The following is a 20,497-nucleotide window of genomic DNA, read 5'->3' as shown; positions in this document are numbered from 1 at the left end:
GATGGGTGGGATTTCTGTCCCCGCGCAACTCTCTACTCCAGATATCAGATCTCAAGAGCTGTCACATCCCTGATGCAGCAACTTCTACCCCAGATCATTCCCAAAACAGAGGGTCGCACTTAGCAGGGATGATGCTGTGTGCCAGGCGACCCTCTTCTTTGCTTTTCTGAAAGAAAGTCTGAAAGAAGAGTACTGGCTTTTGAGAAAAAATGTTACAGAACTGTTCTGCAAATAGGATAATCACAAGGTAAATAATGATAAAAGCTTTAGGGCCTGTGGAGGATTTTCCCTGACACTAAAGTTGAAAAAGTATTTTAAGTTTAAACTTTACAATTTTCTCATCTCAGGCTAATTAATTGTACAAAAAAAAAGAGGTGCTCTGTGAAAGTGCTATCTCAATGAAGATATATTGTATGTTCACCAGCAGGATGCTGCAAAAATGATTGGAAACCCATATACATTGCACGTACGCTGCTAAAAGTGACAAAAGCACTAGGAAAGTGCAGAGCTCAGCTGTAACAAAAGCATTGATGTAGATATTGTGATGATATTACGACCATTGAATTATAGCATGGCCACTGAAAAAAGGGAATTGTCTTAAATATAATGAAAATAATAGATGGGTGAGTCAATTCATTTTTGTGGCAGAGTAATGGGGACAAAAGATAGCTTGAAAGCAGTAACTAAAATAGTTCCTGATAAGTAAAACAATCTCTCTGTTTGCACAGTGCATTAAAATAGCCAATAATTCCCCATTTAAAAACTGAAATGATCTCATATATTCAAAGGGTTTTACATACATCCAGATTGCTTGTATCATGCTTTGTTGTCATCCATTTAAACTGATTGGTTGTTTATTTCACTTAATGTGTATTTTTTCCCTTACAACATAGGTATCCTATATTTGAGAACCCTTACCCCCTGACTATACATGAATCTCCTGTTACGTGTTGTGAGTATTTTGCTGATTGCCCTGTGGACCTTATTCCTGCACTTTATTCTGTTGGGGCTAGACAGAAACATCAAGGTTACAGTAAAAAGGTATATCCTGTCTGCATTATATTATTATCCTGCTGAGTTATATTCAAACATGACAGATTTTGTGTTTCATTGTTGATGGTTTCTTCTAGGAATGGCCCATCAATGGAGGGAACTGGGGGCTGGGGACTCAGAGCTACCCAGAAATAATAATTACTGGGTGAGTGATTAATTAGATGTATGCTTGATTAAACAAAACATTGAATGCTATGCAAAGGGAGAAGCTCTGAGAGAGCACAGAGCATTGAATGACAGAACCTTGACAAAAGGAAGAATGGTGCTGCATGTAGCCATCTGGTGACCAGAAATAAATGTTCATTATGCCTCATAGTAGAACACTTACACAGGTTAAAAGAAAAGCTTACACCCAGATTTGAAGCACATGCAATATTATAATAGTTCATTACATAAAATGATCATAGGAAAAAAATGTTCTGTTCTTGTAAGTGTAATCCCCCGCCTCCCCCCCCACACACACACACATACACCTCTCCCTCCTCGAAAGAAAAAAGTAAATTGGCATGTGAAAAACAAACTCTTGACTGTAATCTGTCTTACCTACCATTTGGGGTAATGTTCAAACTCTCCAACTAGGTATAAGATGGATCTTGCACCTATTTTTCAAAAAGAATGTGTACAGTATGGGGCTTATAATAGAAACTTAAATACATCTAAAATCCTGCCCAAGTCGGCACTTGGTCATCCTAAAAGACAGGTTGTCCAAGTGCCGATAATCAAAATGGCTTTTTAGATGTATCCAGGGACATTTTAGGCCTCTGAATCTCACTGTGTGCCCAGAACTGAAAGCGGTGATTTTGGAGGGATGTGAGCCGATCTAGATTTAATCATCCTGCAGGGATAATTGAATGTTTGACGAGACTGCCTAGATGAAACGTATACATTGTGAGTTAGACAATGTAAAGACAGGTATAAGTGCCCAAAAGGTATCCAAAGTGACCAAATAACCACTGCATAGATAAAGTAGACTCACACACACTCCCCCATCCCCACCCTGTGTTCACTGACCCCGCTTCACCCCCCACAAAGTATAGAATAAAAACATACATACCTGCCTCCGGAACATCAGCACCTGGCATAGGAAAGCCTAGGAAAGCTGCACAGAGGTGGCTTAAGTAGGCTGGGAGGTGGGCTAGTGAACCATAGAGAGGAGTACCCAGGCCTCAAAAAACCCTACTGTACTGCCTATAGGTGCCACCTGCAGCCGTAAGGGATATTGGATATTGGGGGTGTTTGGAGGGCTCACCGTAACTTATAAGGGAGTTCTGGTGAGATGTTTATGTAGCACCCTTATTTGTGAAGTTCACAGCAGTGCCCTGTAAGATGCCCCACTGCTCTGTTGCCATGTCTGGGAGGCCAATCTATCACAGTGTCGGCCCCTCCCATGTCCAAATGGCCTTATTCTGGGCATTTGCGACTTGGATAAAATTTTGGTCAAGAATGTGGTATAAAGATAGACATAGTGACGATCTGGACAATCAAAACCTGGATGTACAAGTAGACAATTTTTTTTAAAACATATTTTGGATGTACTTTTAGAGATTGGACATTTTGTCGCTGCCGAATTTGGGCGATTAGTACCCTGCTTCCAAATCGGTTGTTGACATTTCTTTTGATTATGGCCCTCCATGTATACTCGCTTCCTGAAATCTGTTCACTGGTACAAAATTTCTATCAAAGTATCTATGAACTTTCCACCTGCTTTCTTTTTAAGTAAAACTTTAATGGAAATATCACACACAGTTTTGAAAACATGATATTTTCTATCCTGGACTCAGTCATGTCTAGGAATGATATCTTTCAGTCTGTCTTAAAAGAAGAAAACCTAACATTCACTATGGAAGACTATAGATATTGTTAATTACATCATTTTATACTGAATATTGGTACACACAGTGGGGATAATTCTATAACCATGTGCCTGATAGCATGTTCTGAAAGGAAAGTAGGCTCCTTTCTTTATAAAGTACTAGTATAACTGAGAATACACATGTACCCTATGTGTGGATAGGCACATATACTTATACCACAGAGCTTGTGCTTAACTGCTGGAGATATGCACATAAATTTCAAGATTATAGATTTTTTGATTTATTTGCACTGGTGTTCATAATTCTGACATACTTATGCTCAAACTGACATAACTATCTCCTCATCTCTTCAGACTGTTGATGGGATATACTTTATATATACATGGTCACATCACAGTATTATGACCACTGCCTATCTCTGATGTCAGGGACAAACATCTAATGAACAAATGCATGTGTCATGCGCAGACTTCATAAGGTGGAATGTCAACAAGTTGCCAATATAGCAACTGTGGCTGTAATGGGGAAAAAAAGCATAATTTATCAGACATTGAAAAAGGCATGATCCTCAACTACTAGGCCAAGGGCGGCTGCATTTTGGAAACGGTAGAGTTTGTAAACTGTTCACGGGCTGCTGTGGTTAAAGTGTACCAAGAGTGTAGAAATGGAACCTTTCTGATGACCCGATGCAGTAACTGTGGGACAGCACTAGCCATCGATGTGAGAGGTAAACATTTGTGATCTAGGTTGGTTCGGGCTGATCGGCATGCTACTATGGAGCAACTCACCATCCAAACAAACCAGGGAGCTTCCAGATGTTTGTCCAAAATGACTGTGCAGCGAAACCTGTTGCAAATGGGGCTCCGGAGCAGACGGCTGGTGACTGCATCAATGCTCATGCAAAAAAAACCAGCTGCAATTTGCACAGGAGTACTGACATTGAACTTGCACCAACTGGCAGAGGATTGCCTTCTCCAATGAGTCACATTTTGAGCTCCTTCGAACATACGGACATTTGTGTGTCAGGCGTGAACTGCTGAGAACAAACACCCAGCAACCATTGTTAGGCGTACACAAGCTGGTGGCAGCAGCATTATGGCATGGGAAATGTTTTCTTGGTATGGTCTGGATCCCTTGATACCTCTGGGAAGGCACTGTCAACCAAAATGGGTATCTATCTATCCTTGCCAATCAAAAACACGCATACATGTTGACAGTGTTCCCTATGACAAATGGGATCTTTCAACAGGACAATGTGACATGTCATATCACCCAAATTGTTCGCTAGTGGTTCACAAGCATGACCCAAGACGTCCAGCTACTTCCTTGGCCTCCGAATTCCCCAGGCCTTAATCCAGTGGAGCACATTTGGGACCACCTCAATCGACATGTTCAACAAATGGATCCACCACCACGCACCCATCAGCAACTGTTGGACGCACTGCAGTCTGCATGGCTTCAGATACCTCTAACAACCAACCAGCAACTTATTGAGTCACTCCCATGGCATCTGCCAGAGGCAGTTATTCTGGATATTAGCAGGTGGTCATAGTAATGTGACTCGACCATGTAGAAACTCATAGTGATAGAAGGAAGGAATATTAAGAAGAATAGGGTTGTTGGGTTTTTTTTTACCAGAACCCAACTCACAGAATAGATATTTAAATGTTGCTATAAAAAAGTACATGTTTGTGTATGCAGGTTTTTTTAGAGAGATAAACACATAAAACTTGGTATGAAACGGTGTATTATATCAACTATTAGTCCAATAAAATAACACATGTTGAAGAGACCTGTGTTCTCAAAGCTCATTTATATTATTTTTTTTCACTTGGTTTCACAAAGGCATTTACAATCTGCAAAATATTCATTTTTTCTAAGATCTGTATGGCTACTAAAACTCTATACTACATATTTTGTAATATGGTTTCTTAATGTAAATCTGATTTGTACTGTGGTGGGGCATTGTCAGAATTCAAATGCACTCTTCCTCGTAGACATGAAAACTCACATAGTTCAGCTTATGTACCAACTGTTGTCATAACACCACAGAATTTCTTTTGTATTACCTGCTTTCTGAAGGCCAGTTTTATCCTAGTGTAAAAAAATACTCTAGGATTGCCAAATAAGTCACTGCTCTCATGCACCCATCAGGTGCCTGGGTTGGGAAGAAAATCACAGTATTTTGAAAGGGAGTGTGTAGAGAACAAAAATGTGCTGATGGACTCATTTCTGGTTTGTAATGTGGATTTGTCCTTAGTCAGTGGATACCGTTGTCCTTGCCTGGCATTAGGTACCTGTTTGTGTTCATTGGCACATCTAAGAATCACTACTAGCAAATATGATTCGTGCTGCTCAGGCCGTGCAATTCTGCTGAAATGCTTGGCAGCAGATTCCCTACACTTCCTAATTTGGTATGTCTTGGCCTAGGCCAGGACTGTGCAGGAGAGAGAGAGCCTTGTCAGTAGAAGTGAATCTGACAAGAACACAGAAAAGAAGGTGTGACTGCAGGCAAGGCTGGAAGAGGGCAGGAAGGAATGCAGAAACTTGAAGGGAATGGAAAGCAATACACAATGAGCAGCCTGTTATCCCTTCCTCCTGTTGAGACCTGGCTGCTCGGTCAGGAGAAAAAGAAGAGAAAACAATAATACTGACAGCATTTCCTCAGGTCCTCACAGGGTTCTTTCCCTGCCCTACCTAGAGCTGATGCTGGGGATTGAATATGACTCCTGCATACAAAACATATTCTCTTCCCCATATCCACCATCCTGCAGCAGTAACAGGTCTTCAGAGCTGCATTCAGTTTCTTCTTCACATTTCCCTCCCAGATTAGAAGACCCGATGTGGTAACTGTGAAGCCAAGGTTCACATTAGAGAATACCAAAAAAACTCTGTGGAGTGACGATGTTCCTAAATGGACTTTATTTGAAAGAGTCAAAGTTCCAAAGTTACACCAAAATCATCCACATAAAATAATTTCATCCACATAAAAATAAATTCATCCACATAAAAGTAGGTTATCCATATAAAAGCCTTAAAGGACCTAGTCAGCTAGGGATACAGGACCCAACACAGTCCGCGTTTTGACAAAAAGTCTTCTTCAGGGGTCCCTGGGGGTCCTATAAAGGTGAATACGTGGGAAACAATTGTGTGGTGAACCGGAAGTGAGACACTGCTTGCATTTGACACGAGAATAAATTAGTCCCTGTCTCTGCAGGAACTCAATTTCCCCATCCCGTCCCCGTGAGTTTTGTCGCTGCCCCTGCCCCTGCCCCTGCTCCTGCCCCCATTCCTTTAAGCTCAGCCTTAACCACACAAATCTTGAACACTTATGATTTTAAAGTGTTTGAGGCTTCTACAGATGAGGACAGAGTTTGCAGGAATGGGGCAGGGACAGGAAAATAACTCGTGGGGGGCGGGACAGGAAAATGAGTTCCCCATGTCATTCTCTAGTTCACATCCCACTGATATTCCTTGTAACCTTGAGCAAGTAAATTCACACTCTATTGCCTCTGGTATAAGTTTGTAAGCCTTCAGAGGACAGAGAAATACAATACCTGAATCTAAATTTTTGATTGCTATGAAAAGGAGTACACTAAATGTGTAATTTTTTATCTTAACTTATGCTTTAATAAAGTACACCGGATTAACCATGATTTTTGGCATTTATTTTCAGTAACAAATTGCAGAATTTTATTTATTTATTTAGTTTTTTGCTCATCTTGGAGCCATGAAGGTCTGATCTGGCATGGTAATTGCATCGAAGCAAGTCATTGGATTAGTGTCAGATGCATGTGGCACCCATGTACATACCTCTCTGCCTGATGTAGATAGGGCCGTAACCTCCTGGCAAGGACTCACATCAGTCCTAGATAAAATTACCCCTTTCAAAATCGTTAAACTAAAACAAAAGTATAATCAATGGTTCTCAAAATCATTATTAGCCTTAAGAACAAAAATTAGAAACCTGGAAAGATCCTGGAGGAAGCATCAGAGAAGGGAACACTATATCCATTGGAGAAAAGAAATAAAACAATATAAGCTGGCAGTAGTAGAAACTATGGAGCTCATAATCGAAACAGAAATACATCTAAAATCCCGCCCAAATCGGCACTTGGATGACCTTAAAGACAGGTCATCCAAGTGCCAATAATTGAAACGGGTTTTGGATGTATCTAAAAACAGCTTAGGCCTTTACAGTGCACTGTACACCCAAAGCTGAAAGGGGCGTTTTAGGAGAAGTGGTGAGGGCAGGATTTGGACGGGACTTGGGCTGACCTAGACTTAGTCATACTGCAAGTATAACCGAAAGTTTAATGAGACTGCCTAGACGGAACTTACACATAATGACTTAGGCGATCTAAAAACAGGTCTAAATGCCCAGAAGGTATCCAAAGTGACCAGATAACCACTACTGACACAAAGTACAGATCCCCATACACTCCCCCAATTGTCACTGACCTCCCACACTGCCATAAAATCAGAACAAAAACGTACATGCCTGCGTCTAGAACATCAGCACCTGGAATAGGAAAGAGTAGTAGTGCTGCACAGAAGTGGCTTAAGTAGTCTGGGAGGTGGGCTAGTGACCCATAGAGAAGAAGGCCCAGGCCCATAAGCCACTCTAACTACTGCATTCATGGTGAAACGTGCATCCACCAAAAAAACCCCAAATCCTATTGTATTGCCATTTAGGTGGTACCTGCAGCCATAAGGGCTATTGGGGTGGTAGACAGGTGGGTCTAGTAGGTTTTGGGGGGCTCACCATGATATAAGGGAGCTGTAGTGAGATGTTTATGTGGCACCATTTTTGTGAAGTTCGTAGCAGGGCCCTGTAAGGTGCCCCACTATTCTGTTGCCATTATAGGTGTCCAGTCTATCACTATGCTGACCCCTCCCATGTCCAAAAGGTCTTGTACTAGATATTTTTGACTTGGACAAAAATGAGATATAAAGATAGACAGCTTAGCGGTCTGGATTATCAAATGGCTGGACATACAAGTTGACGATTCTTGAAAAAAAACATATTTTGGACATATTTTTTGAGAATGGACTAGCGACTAGCGACTTAGGCCCAAAACAGACTTAAAGTATTTTTTGATTATGCCCCTCCACATTATCACCACTTGATTAATCAATCAAGAAACTTCTGCAAAAGTCTATTTAGGATTTTTAACTCATTAATATCCACCAAAGAAATAATTGCTGACTCCGCTTTGCAACAACCTGATGAAAATAGCCTAGAAAATTATTTTCTGGAAAAGAATAAGTTAGTAAGGAAGTTGTTTACACATGCCTTGGAGGACTATATTGAAATAAATTTTGCAAATGATAATAAGGAAGAAGGAATATCAGCTGGCAGATGCTGGAAACAGTTCTCTACATTCCACCTCACAAGAGGTCTCTCCCCAAAATTTTGCTGACTAGATATCTGTCCAACTTATATGCTAGAGCAGTGTTCTTCAACCTTTTTACAGCTATGGACCAGCGGAAAAAAAATAAATTATTTTGTGGACCGGCAAACTACTAGGACTGAAATTTAAAAACCCCGTTTCCGCCCCCCCCCCCCCCCATCTCCGCAAGCTCGGTCCTCGCAAACCATCTGATCCCATCCACACAAGCCTCAGTTATGATTTTATATTGAATGTATTTTATTAAAGTATAAAAAGAAACAATATTCTGTACAATTGTCATTTTATAAATACAAATAATACAGAGTAAGGATCAACAAAACCCCTGTCTCCCCTCCCCTTCACATATATCCCCTCTACTATCAAGAAAACTGAATAAGTCAAATTATCACAGAATGCTACACAGAAATATCATGCTAACAGAATACCGCAGTCACACATAGCAGGAATAGGGTTAGGGGAGTGCAACTAGGGTAACTGCCCCCCTGGTCAGAGAGAGCCCTAAGCCACTGCCTGGATTTGCAGTCCTCAGTTATGTCTAACACCAGCTCTAGCAGGATATATATTTCAAATCTGATATATTCTAATCACAAAATAAAAATAATTTTTTTTTTCTACCTTTTGTTGTCTCTGGTTTCTGCTTTCATCTTCTTTTCACTCTCTTCCTTCCAGTGTCTGCCCTCTCTGTCTCTTCAATCCAGCATCTGCCCCTTCCATCCACTGTCTGCCCTCTCCCCCTTCCATTTGATATCTGTCTTATTTCTATGCCCCTCTCTCTTTTCCATCCAGTCTGTGCCCCCTCTCTCCTTTTTACATGATTCATTCCAACTTCACTGCTCTCTTCATTTTTATCTCTCCTACACCAGATCTAGCATCTTTGTCACTCTCTGTTTCTCTGCTGACCCCCCTTCTCATCTCTCTACTTTCTCATTCCTGTCTCTCCCCTTCCCCTCCTCTAATCTCCCTGCCAGCTGTTTCCTTCCTTTTTCGTTCTCCCTTCCCTCCTCCCCCCTGTCCAGCAGTAACTCTCTTCCCTTCCCTTTCCTTCCTCCCCTCCAAGCAGCATCTCTCCTTCTCCTTCCCTCCAGGTTCAGTAGCAGCTGTCCCTTTTTTTTCCCTTGTCCAGCAGCTTCCCAGACTCCTTTCCGTCCTCTCCTCCCAGCAGCATCTCTCCTTCTCTCCAGGTCCAGTAGCAGCTGTCCCTTTTTTTCCCTTGCCCAGCAGCTTCTCAGTCTCTCAACAGTGGCTTTCTCCCCTCCCAGCAGCTGTCGGTACTTACCAGCGCAGCGATTCAGAAAGGCAGCCTTGGGTCCTTTGATGGGTTGCGCCGCCTCTGAGGAAAGAGGAAGTTGCATGATCAGAGGCGGCCGCGACTCAGCAAAAGCCCCAAGGCTGCCTTCCTGGATCGCTGTGCTAGTAAGTACCAACAGCTGCTGGGAGGGGAGAAAGCCACTGTTGGAGGCTCTCCATGATCTCCCCGACCCTGCACAGACTTCAGCTCATCGATCTTGCCAGCCCTGCGCAGACCTGCAGGAAATTGCAGCTGTCGATCTCCCCGGCCCTGCGCGGACCGGCATCAATCCATGGACCAGCGGTTGAAGAACAGTGTGCTAGAGCATACTTCCCCCCCCCTAGTTTTTTGTCATGGCTGACAAACTTTATTAACATATGCTTAGACAAGGGCATATATGTTTATGTTTATTAAAACTCTTGCTATACTGCTTAAAATACAAATAAGAACCAATGTGGTTTACAAAATAATATAAAATAGTAATAAAAGAATTCCATTAAAATAAGATAAGTTCAAATGCAGACAATACACAGGACTTTAGACTGTTGTCTAAAGGAAAGGCTAATCTAAAGTAATATGATTTTAAACTTTTTTTAAACCTTACAAAGGATTCTTCTTTCCTTAAATCTAACATCAAGCTATTCCATAGAACTGGTACTAGATAGAAAAAAATGCACAATTTCTAGTAGATGCCAGATGTGCATTAGATATATGAGGTAAAGCTACTCTATTATCATATAGAGATCTTATTAATCACCTTGGAGCATAGAACATCACCATTGATGAAAGATATGGAGGTTGTAACTCAAACAGAGCTTTATGCGCTAACATCAGAATCATAAATTTCATTCTAAATTCCATAGGTAACCAATGAAATATTAAATATAATGGTGTTACATGATCCCTCAACCTAGCTTTACCTAATAAACAAATAGCCCTGTTCTACAATGTCTACAACCTCTTTAATTGTGCTGACACTAACCCTGCATTAAACTAGGTTACCATAATCTGATTTCAACAGCACAAAAGTATGTTTGAGGGTATGTAAAGAGTCTTCATCTAAAAAATTTCTAATAGATCTAAGTTGCCTCAAAGCTCCAAATCCCCTTGCTAACATTGAAGAAACCTGTTTCTCAAAATTCAAGCTACTATCAATTATTATCCCCAAATATCTAAAACTACCATTTGCAATGTTTATTTTTCTAAGTTCAATGCTAATCTTTTGTCCCTCAGTCATTCACTGATCATCTTCAAGCTGTCTTGTAAAAGATTCATTTCTCTTGTAATTGGGGAGAGTTTATAAACTAACAAAATATCATCATCATAAATATAGGTACTTATCCCTACCTCTTGAATCCTACTAGCCAGTTGACTTATAAACAGAACAGATGATAGAGCTGACCCTTGAGGTACCCCACAATCTAATACTTTTTCCTGTGATCCTGAGTTCCCATGAACAACTTTAAATGTTCTATTAGTAAGAAAAGAAGAGAACCACCTTAGTACTGTCCCTTTTAAACCAATATTATGTAGGAGATTAAGTAACAGACTATGATCCACCAAATCAAATGTGGCGTTTAGATCCAAAAACTATATCGATCATTGCCTTGATCCCTATACCCAAGGCATTGGGATTAGAATTAACTAAAGTCAAAAACTTTAGGCCAGTAGCTAGAATACCTTGGCCTTCCAAACTGTTAGAATTTTGTGTTAATACACAACTATCAGACTTTTTAAACCAGACAAATGGATTTCATAGTTCACAACATGGTTTTAGAGTGATGCATAACAATGAATCCTTAATGCTAGAACTAACCTTGACAGTTAAATCCTACCTAAGCAAAGGTAAACAGAATTTTGGGGTAACAAAACCTATGAAGTAAGAAAGAGAAACAGGTCCCATAGTTGGAACCCTCTATGTGGTGTACCACAGGGCTCTCTTCTGTCTCCTTCTCCGTTCAACAAATACTTAAGAGCCTTAGGTAATAGATTTCCCTGCCGCTACATCCACACATTCTCTTACGCAGATGATATCTTCCTCCTCTGCCTAGCCAAAGAATCTTTAAGTGATACGCTACAATACTTAATGAAGATTATGAATGATCTGAGCATCTGAGAAAAACTTCCTTAAATTTAAAAAGCTGAAGACAAAATTGCTTTGGTGACTACGATTCACTGCCTAGCACAGATCTGGATTTGGCTACAGGAGAAAAATTGAAGATTGAAAAAACATCAAAAATACTAGACGTTATTCTGGATTCCTACCTAACTTTTGGAAACCAGATTGACTCCCTCGTCAATAAATTCTTTTTCAGACTAAGACAAGAGCAATAAGATCTGCTTTAACCCAGACCAGCTTTAGAATAGTTGCTCAGGCAATTCTACTTCCATACTTATTACTGTAATTCTTTGTATTATGATAGCGCAGAAAAGGAATATAAGAGACTGCAATTACTCCAGAATACAGTGGCCAGAATAATTCTCACAGTAAGCCGATTTGAGAAGGCTAATCTGTTACTGGAGGAGATACACTGGTTGCCAATAAGGAAAAGAGTTCAATATAAGATCACTTACATGGTCTCTAGTAGACTAGTATCAGGTATTAAGGTCACATACTCTTTCCAGAACTCAAGAGCATCCCAACCCCTCAAACTTTCCTTCCCTTCTCCGCAGCAAATTCAATGAGAATACGTTTTTCGAATCCGCTTTCAAATTTCAGGGACCCAAAATTTGGAATTATCTACCTTTAAGTCAGTGTTGGGTCCCCATCTACTATACTTTCTGGAAAATGTTAGGCTTATCTCTTTTCTTTGTAACCTACATGAAGTTAACCCATTTACGATCTTACAAAGCAGGGCTGCACAACTCAAAAATTATCCGGGGCCACAACAAAGTCGGAAAATGTAGTGAGGGCCACAAGTAGTGGCCATGGCTCAAGGCACCCGGAAGTGCATAGACGTTGCCATGATGACATCATGCACATGTGTGACGTCATCATGTCGACAACCGCACATGCTCAGAGGCCTTCCAGATGGGCCCTGAGATGCCAGTTGGGGGTGCCAGCAGGGAAGAGGGGGAGAGAAGTTGAGGCACTGGCACCAGCTGATTGCCTACAGCAGTGTTTCTCAACTACTTCAAGCTAAGTACCTCAACCACAGACCTCCCAAGCTCTGCCCTAAACCCACCCAAGCTCTGCCCCAGATCCTGCCTCCTTTACTAATTGTAATGCAATTTTTTCCTTTCATTTTTCATATACACATAGCAGATATAAATTCTCAAAACTGACATATTTCAATCACTAAATTGAAAATAAAATAGTTTTTCCTACCTTTGTTATCTGGTGATTTAATTAGTTTCTGGTTGGACTTCCTTCTGACTGTGCATCCAACATTTCTTTCACAATCCAGCCCCATCCCCTTTGGGTCCAGGTCTCTCTCTCTCTCCCTCCTCTGTTATGATTTTGTATCTCTCCCTTCTTCCTTAGGGTCTCTCACCCTCTGTCTGCACCTCCCATAGTCAAGCATCTGCCTCCTGTTTTACCCTTTGGTCCAGGCCTCTCTCTCTCTCTCTCTCTCTTTGTTTCTTCTGCTTACACGCGCCCCCCCCCCCCCACCCATGTCCAGTATTTGTTCTCATTTCTTCCAGGTCTTTCTCTGCCTCTCTCTCCTTCCTCCCTTCCTCCTTGGTCCAGAGTCTTTCCACCTCTCTGCAGTCTCTCTCTCTCTTCCTTCTAGACACCCCCAAGTCCAACATCTGCCCCCCTCTCTTCTGCCTCCCCTTTGTTTCAGGTCTTTCTGTCTCTCTCACTCTCTCTGTTTTCCCCTCCCCAGGGCCTGACATCTCTTCATCTTTCTTCCATTCTCCAAGGTCTTGCCATCCATGGCCCAATTTCTCTCCCTCTTTCTCAAACGCTTCATCTCCGTGTCCTACCTGTGTCTCTGAAGTTTCCAACACCCAAAACTTTGCTTCCCTAATATCCCGCTCCCTCTGCTGCAACTTCTTTCCATGTGCCACATCCCACCCTGCTGGAAACAGGAAGTTGCAGCAGAGGGAGCAAAACGTAGTCGCTGGAAAGCTTCGAGGCTGTTTCCTGTCATTGGGAGAAGCTTGTGGTGCTGGTGCGGTAGCTGAACCCCCATGGGCAGGAGAGCAGAGTGAGAGCCGTATCGGGCACGGGCCGCAGTGAGAGCCTTTTTGGGCCGCATGCAGCCCGCAGGCCATATGTTGTACAGGGCTGTTATAAAGCTTACTATAACTTCAATTAATTGTATCTTTAATTCTCTTGTAAGCCACAATGAATCCTAGTCGAAATTTGCGGAATATAAGAAATGGTATGGTATCTTCCTCATTTATACAGTTGCTACTGCTCTATTTGTCTGCCTATCTTAGTGCCACAATGGTCTGGCCTGGCCCGGAGACTCTTGCTGTCATCATTCAGTGCCAGATGCCACCTGCTGCCACCTCCAACCTCCATTACTTGCTTCTTCATTTGCAATTTGTCACATTTTTTCATCTGTAAATTATGGGACTTTGCTGCCAGCTTCAGTGCACTGGCTCATCAATGATTTCTTTCAGTGCATCCTGTCTGCCAAAACATCAGTATGTTTCTGTCAACCACTTACCCTCCTGCCATCATTTGCTGCCACCTGCCTGCTTCAGTTTGTATTCAAAAACAGTTTCCAGTTCCGGCTCCCTAATTTGACTTTGGATGAAAACCTGCCTGATTAGTGGTAGCAAAGAATATTGAAAATTGTCAGAAGTCAAACAAGCCATAGTACTGTAGCCTCCAACATTTGTGGTTGTTAATCAAGACTGCAGCTCATTGCATTCAAGCTCTGTGACCCCCTTGATTCCTTGTAGCAGAGCTTCAACCATTACTACATATAGAGAGAGTGTCTGGAGGGAAAGTTCTGGCTAAAGTCATGGGGCGTGGTGAGCAGAATGGACATTGCTATCACAGAGAGCGCCTGTATTTCTGAATTTGCAACACCACCATCAGTGCTACCACAGGCACAGTCACATGTCCTACGTGTAGCATTTTTGAAAACTGAATTTTGCTAGTACACATATGCCTCTGTATCACTTTCTCCTTCCCTACCCATGTTCTTTTTAAGCATATTTTTTTAATGCTCCCAAAAACACAGTGCAGTGGTTTTGATTTTTTTTTTCCTTAATTTAACAGGCATGCAGATGGATCAATCAAATTCTGGGATGCCTCTGCAAGTAAGTCTTTGGAATTCTTTTCCTGATATTATGATATGGAAGATGTTTCTTAACAGCAAACTTAGGCATAAAGGGAAGAGGGAAAGGGTATAGGTGTGTATGATTGAGCCTTTCGAAAACAGCAGAAAGGAAAGTAATTTTTTCAGTAATGAGAAGGATAAATTTATGTTTATTAAATCTTTCTATACCGCCTATAAAGCCAAAAAGGATCAAAGCAGTTTACATCACAACTTAATCATATTTAAGAAAGGAACTCCATTAGAAAATAGGAAAGGAAAGAAATTAACATTTCTAAAACATATCCACTAAAACTGTTATGAAATAAATAAGTCCAAATCAACACGAATGAGTACAAATTAATGCAGATTGCGGTCCCCGTTCCATTATTCAATTCGAGAGAGCCATTTGAAAAAAAATGTGCTTTTAGATATCTCTTGAAATTTTGAAATGATTCTTCCGTAACACTACTGGTAAGTTGTTCCACAATATTTGAACTAAGTAGAAAAATGCACCATTTCTGGTTGAGGCAAGGTGAGCCTTTGAGATATGGGGAACAGCTACTCTATTGTCATTTAAAGACCTCAACTAGGTGTGTAAAATAACACTAGATTAGAAAGATATATAGGATATGACAATGAATCAAACCTATGAAGGCTCTCCATTTTTCTATGTTGTTGAAATACTTCAGATTCTACATAATTTCTGGCTTTATTCTTAGAAAAGCATAAAAAGATGAAATATTCTGAATTAATGGGTACTGCCCTGTGAGACAGAATATAGGAAATGCCATGCAGGGTCAGACCAGTGGGTCATTAACTCCAGCATTCTGTATTTGAAAGTACCTGGCCAATCCTAGCAGAAAAGTCCTTGCCATGTTGTCGACTGTGTTTGACATAACTAAAGTCTATAAGGAAAGTTCTGTAGTCTGGGCACACATATTTCTGACTATATTGTACCGTAAATGTGTAGAATACTATTACTTATGTGCACAAATACCTGCTTAAGCGTTATATTGCAAATACCCCTGTAACTTACATAGTCCATATTAGCAAGTGGATGTATGTAAGGGAGGGCTTCCAAAAATGAAGGGGAAAATCGCCCATTCCTACAACAAACAGAGTAAAAGCAAAATCAGTGGGAATGACCAACACAGATGGACACAAAGGTGGAGCACAAGTTCCTGGACGCTCAGGTAGCTTCTGGTTCAAATGTTTATTGTTTTCAAAATATTAGATTAAAACAACTTGGATAACACAGAGTCTGTCTAAAAGATGATGATTTTACCTTATAGTCATGAATATTGGACCTAGGAACGGTACAAACAAATCCTTTGTCACTTGATTGAAGGTGAATCCATAGGCATACAATTACAGGACTTGATCTATAGATTAGTTTGTACTTATTTTTATACAATTGTGGCTCTTTTTAACTTGGGGTTTTTTTTTCATCTTGTTTCTGTTTCTTCATCTTTATTCACATATCTGGTCAGTTCTTTTATTTTCTGTGCATATATAAATTATGATGATTTATATTTATATTTGTTTTTACGAAGAGGTTAGTCAGCCAAAACACAGCCCATGTTGGGTCTACCTAAGTGGAGTCCTGTAATTGTATGCCTCTGGATTCACCTTCAGTTAAGCGTCTTAACAAAGGATTTGTTTGTACCATTCCTGGGTCCATCTGGGTTGGTCATTCTCACCGGTTTTGCTTTGACTCTGTATGTAGGGGAGGAGCATGGTGGAACTTGGATGAGGCTGGGGTCCAGGTGTTCCAGTAGGAGGGACTGTGCATCCCTCCTGCCACCGATCTTTGGGGGAGGGGTGTTCCGGCAGGAAGGATTGGACATCTCTCCTGCTGCTGATCTTTGGCAGGAGGGATTGGGCAACCCTTCCACTGATCTTTAGTGGGGGGTGGGGGCCGGAAGGAGGGATTGGGCATCCCGCCTGTTGATTGTCTTCACAGAGGGAATTGATATCCTGCCGCAGCCACTAAACTAATCGCGACAGGGAGATTCCCTTGCTGTGATCAGCTCAGCGGCAACGCAATTTTCTAACTGGCGCCTGTAACATGGGCACCAGTTACATCATCATGGATAGGTGGCTTAGGGCAATTCTGTATTGTATTTCCACATGTATAGGCCTCAGGAAATGCCAATTTAGGTTTTAAAACTCTTAGATAAGCTGCCCCATGTTACTAGCCGCGGCTTAGCTAAGAGTTTTTAAACCTAAATCGACCTATATTGTACATCGTGGCAGCCTATACATCCCCCCTTAAATACCTCCCTTTGCTGCCTTCCCTGCCGGTAAATACCTCCTTGGACGGCTGCCTCCTCCAACCACCCTGTGCAGGGCAGAAGCGATGTTTGCGATCTCAAGCCTCATCCCGCCCCGCATCCTGATTGGCTGCTGTCTGTTCTCGCAACGACAATCAGGAAGCAATGCGGGGCGAGGCTTGAGATTGTAAACATCGCTCCTGCCCTGCACAGCGTGATTGTGGTTGAATGGGTTCAGAGCAGAAAATTGAAGATGGGTTCCATAACAGTTTCCCAAAGCAGTCTGGGAGGACGTAACCCTATCAGTGCAATGAATAGGAGGATATCCAATGCCTGCCAGCGGAGATGTCTTCGGCTCACGCAGAGGGGCCTGCCAGTGGAGTGATGAATTCGTTGGGTCTGCGCCTTCCACCAGCGTTCACAGTTTGCTCAGGTATTTAAGGGGAAAGTTCAGTTATGGTACTCCTCTAACGGGGCTGCTTATCTAACAGTATATTTTTTGTAACCGCTTAGAACCTAACGGATGTAGCGGTATATAAGAAATAAATTACATTACATTACATTTTAATGTCCTTAGATAAGCCGCCCCACTGCAGAGATTTGTAAAACCCATGTATAGGCCACCCCTGTGCGATTCTCAAAATCCACTTAAGTGGCTTCTGAGACCAGACGCCCTATATAGAATCTGGGTCTCAAGGCCTTGGGATATAAGCCATCAATATTGGTAATATTATAACAGAACCTAGGCAAAGGTTCCGTTACAGAATAGACTCGCCTTACAGCCTTGGGGTACCTAAATAGAGGATCTCACTTATAGAATTGCCTTCTGTATGGTTAATTATTATGGTGGCGGCCCTCTCCTTCAAGAAACTTGTCCAAACCCTTTTCAAACTACTGTACTTCTGATCTTGATCACATTTTATAGCTTTTTGTGTGTTGACTAAAAAAGACATGGGGTAAATATTCAAGCGGCGGTAGAGTTTTGCTGACTGCCATCAGAGTTATTGCCAGATATTCAGTGCCAAACCATGTACAGGCTTCAGCACTGAATATCCAGTTTATGTGGTGCCAGTTAAGTCACTATTTAGAACATAAACAACCACGGGTTGCACATTAAAGTTAGGACTGGTTTTTTTGCCGTCACATTTATGTGGTTAGGTGGCCAGTTAAATGCTGAATATCGGCCAGTTAAGTGTTGACTCCACTCCTGGAATTCCCCCCAAATAGCCGATTTTCACTTAGGTGCTAAAGCCCTAATTCTATAAATGGCACCTAAAACATAGGCACCAAGGAACGTGGCGCATAGCAGTTGTTAATTTTCAGTTAGGTGCCATTTATAGAATTGTACTTAGCAGCACATAAAGGGCTAGATTCACTAAGGGCACGGATCGGATCCGATCCGTGAGGGATCCGATCGATGTCCGGGGGGGCTGATTCACAAATCATCCTCATGCAAATGAGAGCGATCGGAATCACACCCCCAACTGCCTGCCCGGATTGCTCTATAGCGATCCCAGCGCATGCGCAGACCATCTTGCCTGGCCCGGCTAGAGAATTTTTTTTTTTTTCTTTTTTAAACTTTTTTGGAACCCTTGGTTTTAACCCGCTTTAAGCCTGTGGGTTAAATCCACAGGCTTGCAGCTCGGGGAAAGATGGGAGAGTCGGGGCAGGGCAGGAGATCAGGGCAGTGGGAGAGTCGGGGCTGCAAGAGTTTGGGTCAGGCAGGAGATCGGGGCCTGCAGGGCAGAGAACCGGGCGGCAGAAGGCAGGGCAGTCAGAAAGAGCTTGAGCGACTGGTCCTCAGCAGTCGCTTGTTTGTGATCGGCCAGCCCAGTCAGTGTTGCAGGGTTTTGGGTAGTGAATCACGTCCCTGTCTACTTTGCATGCCGTTCCCCTCATTTGCATGCGCGGATCGGAGGATGGTCGACAGAGAGGTACGTGAATAGGGCCGGAGGGAAATCGGGTCGCAAAGGGGTCGCAAACTGATCGGTACACGATCGGTTTGCTTAGTGAATCTACCGCAAAGTGTACATAGGCACCCCCTATTTATACCAGCACCTAAGTATACTTTAGGCGCCTACATGCAAAACACGCCCAAGATTCTCCCCTAACTCTATTCAGTAGATGCCTACCACCCAATTAATTTTAATTTAAGCTATTTATAAAGTGCTGATTGCTTGTTATCGCTGCCATTTAAGCTTGGTAATTGGTAGCGCCTAGATCAGCTAGGTTTGCTAATCTAGGCACCTAACTTTAGGTGTATGTTATAGAATCAGCAGCAATAACTAGTCAAGTGTCACTGAAAATTAGCAGATAGCCCCCAAATAAATGATTTAACCAGTCAGCAACTGTTTCTGGCCAGTTAGATCATTTTGAATATCGACCAGTGTGTTTTTCAACTTGTTTTAAATCTGCTTCTGGTTCTAGTACCATAAGAGAGAGTGTCCAGGCCAGCGGTGCCCTAAACCTAATAGTCTCCTTAGAGGGGGATTGGCTCATGCATTCGCAGTAAAGGAGAAAGGGGAAAAAAATTCTGCCGGATACAGAAAACTTTGGCATGTTACCACTATTTTTCTGGAAAAAGGAAGGAGGAGATCAATGTCCAACAGGAACAAAGTAGGACGTTTAGAAAGCAGTCTTTATTCTGAATTCTTAAAAAGTGAAAGATATCAACACCAATAGTCAATAAATGAATAACAAACATGCATGAAATATGTAATACATAAATCTAATAGACACTTTAATATGGAGAGATATATATTAAATATCCTGTGATACTGTGTTTAGACAATATGATGTCAGTAATGCCCCTCAGCGGTGAGTGAATAATCTGGTGCTTGTAGTGTGCTAAAAACAATCACTGTTATTTCTCCATAGAATATCCTTGGGGGGACAACAGGAATAACAGTGATTGTTTTTAGCACACTACAAGCACCAGATTATTCACTCACCGCTGAGGGGCATTACTGACATCATACCATCCTATTTACAGATAAGTTTTGTCTATCTGGTATTTAAAGAATCCTTTGGTGGATGGTTGTGGGGACAGTGAAAAACAATGATGGTCCCCTAATGAACCCCAGTTTGGTGATATCACCAGTCACGGGTTTAGGGTCTGAGATTTTCACAATATTTAATTAATTATATTTAATTGTAAGCTTAACTGTGATTATAGAAGGTATTGTCTATACATAAATCTAAAACATAATTAAATCAGATAAATGAACAACCGAAAGTATACCTAAAAATGAATATAATGTATAGTAAACCATATATATAAATAAAAACCAAATTGATAAATAAAACAAAACAATTTACAAGCAAGTTATATGTGTAAATAAATATATAAATAAAGATATCCAAATGGAAATAAAAGCGTATATGATCAAGTAAGAAAATGATACATTGCCAGGAATATGTAAAAACAGTATAT

The 20,497-nt window shown here is 41.5% G+C and overlaps 1 protein-coding gene across 11 annotated transcripts in view; it reads left to right on the top strand.

Moving 5' to 3' along the window:
* The window catches only part of STXBP5 (syntaxin binding protein 5), a 904,657-nt gene that overhangs the window by 617,991 nt on the left and 266,169 nt on the right, over positions 1–20,497 (top strand). For all 11 annotated transcript variants that reach the window (XM_033939585.1, XM_033939588.1, XM_033939587.1 and 8 more), the window contains exons 12-14: positions 894–1,041; positions 1,131–1,198; positions 14,752–14,792. In XM_033939585.1, coding sequence (XP_033795476.1) covers positions 894–1,041; positions 1,131–1,198; positions 14,752–14,792 — 257 coding nt within the window. The remainder of the gene's footprint in view (positions 1–893; positions 1,042–1,130; positions 1,199–14,751; positions 14,793–20,497) is intronic.

The sequence above is a fragment of the Geotrypetes seraphini genome, chromosome 3 (assembly GCF_902459505.1).
Source record: "Geotrypetes seraphini chromosome 3, aGeoSer1.1, whole genome shotgun sequence".
NCBI classification, from domain to species: domain Eukaryota; kingdom Metazoa; phylum Chordata; class Amphibia; order Gymnophiona; family Dermophiidae; genus Geotrypetes; species Geotrypetes seraphini.
This window is presented reverse-complemented; position numbering and strand designations above follow the sequence as displayed.